Consider the following 10,551-nt stretch of genomic DNA (forward strand, 5'->3'; position numbering starts at 1 on the left):
CATTAACCCCCTCCAGCCACGTCCCGAATAACATGTTAATGCTAGTAGGAGGAGAAATGTTAAAAGTAATATGTATCGAGCGCCATACAAGTTTAGCCATAGGACAATCTAGAAAGAGGTGCTTAATATTTTTCTTTATTCTGACAAAAGCTGCATCTTTGATTTCCTTTCCAATTTCGCTTGGCCAAGTTATCCTTAGTTAAAACAACTCCTTTGTGAACAAACCACATGAAGATTTTTATTATAAGGGGAACCTTGACCTTCCATATATGGATGGACTTTGGAATAGGTGAAGAATCAATGAGGTGCGCATACGTAGATTTTACTGAAAATATACCATTAGTGGTCAGCCTCCATTGAATACTATTAGGGAAATCCGAGAGTCTAATATCCATCAGCCTTCTGATTAGATGCAGCCATCTAATCCATATATCACCAATCAAGGCTCTACGGAACTGAATCTTTAGAGGAATCTCACGCAACACTGTTGCAATGGACGTTTGTCTGCGTTGGGCAATATTATAAAGCTGCGGATACAGAAGGGCCAAGGGCTCCTCCCCTAACCATGTATCCTCCCAGAATCTAGTTGATTCACCATTACCTATGATAAACCTAGTTCTGTTAAAGAAAGCAATTTTTGTCCTCATCGGACCCTTCCAGAAAGGTGAGTCGCCCGGTCTCGCGGTGACGTGAGCTATGGTCTTTTGTTGTAGGTACTTGTTAGATGTGTGAAGACCTGCTCCTATACGGGATGAAAATCCAACAAATGAGGATAGAAATTGAGATCAAGATCAAGAGAGAGCCTGCGGATAGGGGAAAGCGGCCTCGTCCATCCATCATCATGCTCGAGGGTGTCATCAGAAAGCCTTAGCGGTGGAAGAACACCTCGTTGTGGCCGAGGTAGACAACGAGTTGTGTGGCCCCATGGTGGGGAAGGGAAACGACGGCTTCCCAAGGAAGGACGTGCCCCTCGTTTAAAATCTATTGCAGTTCATCATGGCTGAAACAAAAAACATGGGAACGTGATTGTCACGAGAATATTAAACGTTGGTGTTGTTGGCCACTGCCATCGGGATGTCATGCCCCCTACCCATCCATCTAATTTGCAATCTTACATTGTATTCACTCCGTCCCACAATATAAGATGATTTTGCAAGCTAGAGTTAGCTTGCTAAAGCATCTTGCAAGAAGTGAGATCAGAAGTGAAGTTGAAGTACTAGGTTTACTAGGTTTTTTTGCCATGCAAGCGCTACTATACTTGGGTTTTGCCTAATTTTTTTCAATCGGTGGAATTACAAGTTGTGGTGTTGCATCTCCGTCGAGTTGGTCCCTGATCCATCTCTCATGGTTGTATATTGCCATGTTGTAATATTTTCAAAAACTATGGACAAAGGCTTAGAAAAAGAAGAGTTGTTGGGGATATAATCCGCGACGGAGGTGATGATATCACCTTGTCGTATCTCAACAACACCGATCGAATGTAGGAGGGAGGAGAGACGGCTCCGGTGATCGAATGGAGGAATGAGGAGATGACAGCTCCGGTGATCGAATTGAGGAGGGAGGGGATGAGGCTCCGCGGGTGTTGGAGCCTTAACTCTTGCAAAGTCCGACGAGGTGTATATATATATATATATTAGTTAAGTGTGTCTGCCTAGATGTATTAACTATTTTGTATGTGTATATATTAACGTTTCTTTCTTCTTTTAGCCCTTCGGATCGAGCCAAATTTCTATAAGGAGACGATGCCCGAAGAAAAGGTTGGGCTAGGATGAACGGTTCACGATCGAAGAAGTCACTCCAAATGACCAACCGATTGGTCCCAAGCAGAGCAAAGGCAAATTTATATATCAGTGTGAAGTTATTGTTAGGGACACTGTCCCAATCAACATCCAAGAATATAATAAGAAGAAGGACGGTGAAGTTTCTTATGTCGACGATAGACAGAAAGATGATGGACACAACAAGAAAAGGTGGAAACACAATATGAAACCCCTAAAGCCTCCAAAATCCCAAAACTCGTCTTAAAAAAACAGCGCCTGGCTGCTGCTAACGCGTGGCCGTCTTTTAGTCCCGGTCGGTGTTACCAACCGGGACTAAAGGTCCTCCTGCCCTCGCGCCCCCATAACGGCAACATGGAGCACCTTTAGGCCCACTTCGCAACACAATTGGGACTAAAAGTTTGCGCCTTTAGTCCCGGTTGCAGAACCGGGACTAATGGCTCATTTTCCACTAGTGTCCCCTCCCTTACCCCGATGTTACGCTACCGTACGACTGACATTTGGATACAGAGAGGATCCCGGTGCTAGGGTTGCCGCGGTCGGCACGGGCGCATGCGAAGGAGGTGAGGCATCGACGAGAGCAGTTGACGCCAAAGCAGCAGCGCAACCCCGCCTACGCTATAGATTCCCTGGACTGGGAGTCCCAGTTCGCGTTGGAGCACGAGGAGCATCGCGGGCGTGTCGTCCGCAAAGTGGTGGCTAGACCGCCACTGCCGCTCGTCGTGCGCGAAGAAGACCAGGACGCGTTGGCGGCGTACCAGGACGCGTTGGCGGCCATCCTGCGTGCGAGCAAGGAGGAGGCGCGCATGAAGGAGGAGGAGGAGGATGCCTACAAGAAGCAGCTGGCGGAGGCCATTGCGCTCTCCGCTGCCGACGACTATGTCGTGCCCCCGCTAGCCCCACCGCCCCTTGCCGAGCCAGGATCGCTAGTCCTCAGGCTCGAGTTGTACGTCTGGGACGGGGTCGTGCGCGAGTGGGTCAGCGCTTCAACCGTATGGCTAGGTGCGACGCTGGAGGAGGAGGCGGCCTACCTGGAGCACTGGCGGCAGTGACGGGTGAGGGAGGAGGACACACAGGCCCAACGAATCAAGCTGATGGAGCGCGAGGCTGAAGCTGAGGTGGAGGACCGACGTGCTGTCCAGCGAACGCGGGTGCAACCACCTACGGACGACGTCGCAGCCGCCTAGGAGACGGCCTTTCCCTGGGCTGGCCCGATGCCGACGCTCGTCGACCTCACCGGCCTGACGACGAGGAGGAGGAGGACGCGTAGGGCAGCGCGCCTCCTCGTTTTTAGTTTATTTAATTTTATATTTAATGTAATGTGGACTATCATCGGTCTTTCAGACCGGCATTAATATTTAATTAATTGTTTTCATATTTTTCAAAATGTTTAATTGGGGTCGCCTAAAAATGGATCGCTGGCCGTATGTGTTGGATGCAAGCGCCAATCCAATTGCAAAAGCGGACACGGATGCCGTCGGGCCGACCCAAACAGACAAAAACGTCGTCCGTTTGGGTCGATGTGTTGGAGTTTTTTCTTTGGTTTGAGTTTCATAGAAAAAACAAAAGAAATTTTACAATCAAGTCAGACATCTTTATTACATTCCTATTATAACCTAATATCACCTTTGCACGTGTTTTAATCTTAATTTGACTACATCTTTTAGGATTCCTCTTCCCGCGTATCAAACACACAACTTCGCAAATTCCTGTTTTCCCATTTGTCTATTTTTCATATGGAATCATATTTTATTACTGTCTTTTCTCAATTCTCATGTTTTTAAAACCATGTGAATCAAAAATACCCTATCTCTCCCTAATAATAAAGCACGCAGTGCTTCTTCCGTCCGTTGTCGTCATTTTTGCAAAAAACACCCTGGATTTTCCCAAATCAATCCGCAGTCCGGATTTAAGTGACAAACGAATCGTTTTTCCCGTTTTTACAGAAACCCCCTGTTCTTTTGCGAAATCAACCCGCGGTACATAATACAGTGAGAGACCGAATCGTTTTTTGGATTTTTTGTAGAAACCTCCTTCAGTTTTCATAAAATAAACCCGCAGTACATACTTGAGTAAAAAAACCAATCATTTTCCGTATGTTTTCAAAAACACCCCTACAGATTTAAATTAATTAATATGTAGTTCAATTATAAATGCAAAATACTTTAAAAAATTATATCTTTTAAACGGTAACTCCAATTTTACATTATTATATATGAAATTTTATTAGAAAAATATGTAAAATCTGAATATAATGTTAGTTTATCTATTTAATTTTTCAAAATTCTGTTTATAATGTAATTTTAATCAATAATGATGCGCACAAGCTAAATATAATGTTATTTTATTTATTTAATAATTTCTAAATAATATTTATGCTGTAATTTTAATCAATAGCGTACAATCCATTTTTCATAACGAGGCCGATCCGTGTTGTTAATTAATCCGCGGTCCAATTATAATTAACAAATACTTGAAAAATATATATCTTTTAAACTGTAACTTTAATTTTAAATTATTACATATGAACTTTCATTCAAAAAATGTGTTGAATCAAAATCTAATGTATCTTACCTATTTAATTTTTTAAATTTCTATTTATAATGTAATTTGAATCTATAGTGATGCGTATAATCTAAATATGATGTTATTTTACTTATTTAACAATTTTTAAATTCTGTTTATGCAGTAAGTTTAAATAAATATCTCAAGTCCTGATTATTAGGTTAAAACGTGTTGTATGGTTTGCTTCCGTTGCAACGCATGGGCTCTTTTGCTTGTAAATCTATAATAGAAGTTGTTTGGCCGCACCACAAAAAATGCAGAAACCTTATATAAGACTAGGTGCATGGCATAGTTGTCATGAAGACACAAGAAAAAAAAAAGACGAGGTTGGTCTGAATGGAAATTTTCCCTTGGAACTGCTAGCAACATAGACCAGCTCTGTTATAAGGAAAACAATGCCAAGGAACAGAATCGGAATTCGCGTGAAGCAAACACTGAAGCACACAGTTCAAAACTTCCAGGAAGAAATACGATGGCTGAATACAATTTGTATGTATATCCATATGTGTATATATATATCTGCACTTACAATTCATATATATAGTATAAACAATATGTTTTGATACAAGTTAATGCGCGTACGTACAAATCGTGACGACGCCCTCCAGTTTCACACCCGGTTATTATAATCAACAGACGCAAGCGCCGCTACGTACTGAGGTTTACCGTAGAACAAACGAACAAATAGTGTTTACAATAAGTAGCCATGATCAGAGACAGCCGAAGAATCGAACGACGTACGACCTTTCAGAGGTGATTGCACGGGACGGCCGCCAATGCAGAGGTTAGAAACGCCCATTTCCCACTCAAAAACATGCTGGAAATGCCCTTGCTCCCCTTGCCGGGGAGCCCAACAAGCTGCCACGAGCTGCCGCACCCGCCGTCGCAGCCCCATCGTCCCGGCTTCGCCTTCTTCCTCGCCGTCTCTTCTCGCTCGGTTACGTCTCCCTTGGGTGCCAGGAGGAGCGACACGATCTGCAGCAGCTCACTCACTGTCGTCTCCGACCTCCGGTGCCGCGGCAATGACGATGATGATGGCGGCCTCCTCATCGTCGGGAATTTGCCCCTGATGAGCGCCTTCACCTTGCCAAACACGGAGACCCTACTGCTACTACCACTAGCACTAACTTTGGACGTGACGGGCAGATAATGGAACTTCTCGATCGCCTTGCTGACCTCGCTCGCTGCTGGATTCAGGTGGAAGCTGACCTTGTTCGGCGGCTCGACGCGGTGGAAGAATGTCTTCGCCGCGCCGACCCGCGACACGAAGAGCCCGCGCTGCACGTCGACCTTCCCGTACAGATCAAAGGACGCGTCGGGGTTGGCGTCGTCGTCGTTGCCGAAACCAATAGCAAGAGCGAAGTCGTCAGGCTGAGATTGCGAGAAGATGGGGGCCGTGTCGATGCCGCCTTGGTCAGTGGTATGATCGGTCATGTGGTGACCGGCTTCTCCTGCAGTCTAACACCCAGTTAGTGCATGCGTGAAGGCTAGCTACTACCTCTGAACAAGAGCTAGTTAAGCCAACTGATCGCGTATATGTTACAGGTACAGCCAAAAAATTTGAAGTACCTGAATTCTCTGCGGTATCTTGTATGGGATAGTGCGCGATGCCGCCTTCTGCTTCATCTCCTTCCACCACGATCTGCTTCAGGAGAATTGATAGCTTGTGATCAGCAACCAAATACATATCTTAAACACGTACGAAATTATTGTGGAGGCAAGTTAATTACCTCTCCAAGATCATTGTTGAGCAGCTTGACACCTCTGAGGTTCTCAACCCGCTTCTTCCCTTCCTTGAACTCCTGCATGTCACTGATCTCAACCAGCCTTCCCGGTTCGTCATCACGCCTCATCATCGACGCGCCAATGCCGCACATATGGTAGAAATTGTCGACCTCCTCCTTGGCCTTGGCCGCGCCGAGATCAACGAGAGAGGACAGCTCGTTCATGTAGTGGCCGCCGCCACTGCTGGTGCCGGCACCTAGCCACATATCAGGATAGCTGCTGCTGCTGCCGGAGCCGTTGATCAGCTCCTGAGACGCCGAGGCCACGGACAGGAACTCCTGGAGGATGTCGACCTCGTTGGTGTTGCTCTGGAGTATGCCGGTCTTGGTGTCGAGGCTGACGTCGTGCGGGAAGTCCTCAACCTCTAATGGCGGCAGGGCCAGCCTGTGCTGCAGCCTTGCACACTCCAGTGCAACATCCACCTGCATGCATCAACACGTATATGCATTAAGCACTCAAAATTTTACCGCATCTGAGCTGAACAAATCACTAGTTCAATTCTGAAACAGTGGCGTCATTTCTGTCTATATATATATATATATATATATATATATATATATATATATATGTACCTTGGATGGAAGGCATGAGAAGTTGGAGGCAGAAGCTGGGTTCATGAAGTAGGGGTTGGTGGCGTTGAAGGCGTCTTCACTCAAGAACTGCATCCACCTGCCGTCCTCGTGAGGGTGAGGCATGCCGCCCATCATCTGCATCCCGAACCCGCCGCCGCCGTGCATGGATCCCGACGTCATCGGGGCCTCCGTCGGGAACGAGAAGCTGCTGCTCTCGAAGTCATCGCCACCGCCCCTTCCATCACACGGCGTCGGGGAGCGCTCGACGCTGCTCGGCGTCCACTGCGGCTGCTCCCCGTGGTACTGCGCCGCGCCGTAGTGCTCCATGATCTTCGGCCCGGGCGCCGTCTTCTTGAAAATCCGACACAATGCGTACGCATCCTGTATACAAATTACAAAACCATGAAGAGATCAAGACTCTCTGGGCAATACGTGATTACTTCATGATTCCCCCCCCCCCCCCCCCCCCCAGTGTACAAGTGTAGTGGGGAGTAATGTGGTGGTACCTGTAAGCCGTTGTCGATCTCGCATTCCCTCTCGTCGAGGCGGTACTCGTGCATGACCCAGTCGGTGCGAGACCCATGGGGGGCTCGGCCACGGTAGTAAACAAGGGTCTTCTTCATGCCAACCGCACGCTTCTGCGAATTCACTTTGCGGTCTTTGCCCGTTGCCTTCCAGTACCCGGCTTTGGTCGCGCGGTTCGTCCTCGACCCGTTCGGGTACTTGCGGTCTCGCGGGCTGAAGAAGTACCATTCCAGGTCTTTGCTCGGAAGGAATGACTTTTCTGAAAATTAAAGGTAAGGGAGAAGTCATGCATACAGTACAGTACAGTGCACATATATATTAAGACGAGATAAGCCGTCTTTTATGAGTAGCTACGTGTACCTTAACCGTGATTAGAGCTAGCTAATTGTAGAAACCAAATGTGTGTCTACCGACCATTATATATATAGCTAGCCTACCGTCGTACAAAAGAAAAACTAGACGACACTTTATATGCATTATCTCGTCTTGGAAACTGTGCAACCTTTGTTCATCTTCTTGACTCATGCAACTTTTTATTCATCTTCTTGACTTGACTTAGCTCATCTTTCAGCTTGCTTTCTTAATTTCTTGTTTGGTGTTGTCACTCACCAACGAAGAACAAACGAATCATCTTTACTTAATTTGAAGTTTTTTTTTTTACGGTACCAGTTTCACGCAATGCATTCAGCAGGGTGGTTTTTAGCAGACGATCAAGCTCGAAAGCAAATTGCAAGTGGATAAAGAGAATATATCTTTTCTTCAAATCTCTGCGTGACTGTGACATGATCCAAAATATATAGGCTTTAGCTTTGGTGTCACTGTGATAAAGGATTTCTTTCCCTTTCAGGTAGCTCAATGCAGGGACAGAGACATTACGTGATGGCCTTTACACTTGGGAGAATTTTGACATTGGTATTGCAAGATTAGTTTCTTTCAACAAAGAGGAGCAAGATCTATCAATATCACACCTTTCGGTGTGCATAAAATGCTTGAAAGTAGGTGCAAGTTCCACAGTATAGTTAGTAACTTATTTTGTTTTTAGACACAGAGCGCTAGGATGCACGGGGATGGTACACTGAACTATATATATACATATTTCTTTCATGAAAGCATTTTATGGGTGGAAACCCATTAAATATTCTACAAATGCATGCATTGATGCAAATATTAAGTTAGAGTGGCATTGAACAAGGGCCTGTTAATATTAGAATATAATGGGACGATGAAGTGCTCATCAAGAAGGGAACTTCTGATTATTCTTTCCTCGAGGATTGGCACTGGGATTTCTTGGATGGGATAGCAAGTAGTACAAGAATTGAATAAGATTGCTTAATATCTTCACGACAGGGCATCCAAAACAAATATCAGAGTGGTGTGCGTAGGTGCTTTCCTTGAAGAACAAGGTCTGTGCAGTGCAAAATCCCATAATTAATCCACGGAGGACTTGTAACAGTGTAATTCAAACAGCTATTAATCTAAAAGAGCAATTTCGCTACTCCTAACTAACTTGCTGGTTGGCTATTTCGGAATGCTTGTATCTCCTTTTCCCCAAATTAACTACGAAGCTGATCATCAAGTTAATTAGCGACGTGAACCTACTAGATGGCCAACCAAGGATGTGAATTAACTGCTGGTCCTTGCATGCATGGACATAGGGTTTTGGATTGAGATACTCTGATCAGGAGGTAGCTAGTATGAAGTATGAACACAAGCATTTGTCTTAGGAAGGAGGAAATTAAGCAGGACGCACCTGGCAGATCCCACGGCTCGCACTTGTAAAGATCAACCTCCGGGATGATCTCGAGCTCTATCTGCCTCCCGTTGATCTTGCTCTTAAGGTAGTAGATGATGAGCTCCTCGTCGGTTGGGTGGAATCTGAAACCCGGAGGCAGACTCACCGGCGCCATCAATCTGCTTAACTCCTTCCTCCCCCAAAAGCTCCCACAGCAAAAGGATCGACGCTTGGAGCGGAGCTAGGCAGGCACGGGCTCTCCAAAGCTAAAATGCGGACAGCCACACCAGCCCTCCTCGAACAGCTAGCAATGAATCGTTCGTCAGCTACAAATGTACAAGACCTGCAAGAAAGACGCAATGGCAGACACACACACATGAGTCATCATATAATTCATAGAAACGGACCAATTCAGAGGAGCGGTGCATGCAGATCGTCGCATGAGGAGGAGGGAGAGGAGGCGGACCTTGGGGTGCTGATGGCTAATGGCGCTCGAGGAGAAGGAGATAGGAGGAAGAAGAGAGAGGAGGGAGGGAGGGAAAGGGGGAGAGGGGCGGGCGTGCTTTATAGCAAAGATGGCGGGATTATTTTGCTTGCAAACAAATGGTGGGATTCTTCTCGTCTTTCACAAGCTCTGCCTCTCCCTCCGTTCCTCGGTTGGGTCCTTTGCTTTTGCTTTGTGTTGTGTCCTGCATGCGTCAGATGGCTTTTGTACATGGGATAGAAATATCCCAATCTTCTGCCCTTGTCTTTGGCTGGCCAACGGAGCCAACAAAGCTGCCTGCCTGCCATCTATGGAGATTGGAGGAGGTGCATGCCATTGGCTGGCTGGCGTGTGGCCCCGGCTGGGAGAGAAGGAGGCTAGCCTAGTCAGCTCATGGTGGAAAGAGGGAGGGCCCCAAGGTTGGTACTCGATTCCTTCCCGCGCTTTCCCATGCCCCTTCTTGGCTTTGACGGTTTACGTCACGTTCATACACGCGGCCCCATGTAGATCTTGCCGGCCGGGGGCATGCATGCATGCATGCCTCGGCCGGCGTGCCCGTCACAAGAGATGATGTACTGTGATTAGCAGCCAATGCATGTACCGGATCGATCCTTGGTGGTGGTGGTGGTGGCTATGCTTTTTGCCAGCACCGATTAACTGTCCCTCACCTGAGTTGCACACACTGGCGCCAATGCATGCACCATGCAGATGCATGGACCCGTGGTAGTAGTAACATGTTAAAGTTACTTGCTGCGTTGTTCTGGTTGCTCCGCCGTCTATCTGGGCTCTGGGGTGGACGCCGCCAATGCCACAGTCACAAGTCACGGCGCTCTCTGTGATTGCTGCAACAAGCATGCAAGTATATATGTCGGCATTGCCACCCTGGATACACTATCAAAAGAAGATGGAAATCAGCATTGCTGCATCGCATATGAGTGTTCTGAGTGAATAGATGTCACTAACAGTCTAACTGAAAAGCTACCAGTGCAGGGAGCCGGCCGGCCGGCTGGTTCACATCTGACATCATTACTCATTAGCGGATGCGGATATTATAAATTCCATGTGTTCCAAACAAACGCTAGATATTCTAAAGCGCGATGGAGTTGGACA

General features: G+C 46.7%; 1 protein-coding gene across 1 annotated transcript; it reads right to left on the reverse strand.

Moving 5' to 3' along the window:
- Positions 1-4,849: 4,849 nt before the first annotated feature.
- Positions 4,850-9,482, reverse strand: LOC123447411. Its single transcript, XM_045124006.1, has 7 exons — positions 9,424-9,482; positions 8,976-9,300; positions 7,207-7,484; positions 6,701-7,081; positions 6,074-6,550; positions 5,913-5,985; positions 4,850-5,794 (listed from the first exon to the last, which is right to left on the reverse strand). Exons 2-7 carry the CDS (start codon positions 9,130-9,132, stop codon positions 5,091-5,093), a joined length of 2,070 nt encoding a protein of 689 aa, XP_044979941.1. The 5' UTR covers positions 9,133-9,300; positions 9,424-9,482; the 3' UTR covers positions 4,850-5,090.
- Positions 9,483-10,551: the final 1,069 nt, after the last annotated feature.

Source organism: Hordeum vulgare, chromosome 4H (assembly GCF_904849725.1).
Source record: "Hordeum vulgare subsp. vulgare chromosome 4H, MorexV3_pseudomolecules_assembly, whole genome shotgun sequence".
Taxonomy (NCBI): Eukaryota; Viridiplantae; Streptophyta; class Magnoliopsida; order Poales; family Poaceae; genus Hordeum; species Hordeum vulgare.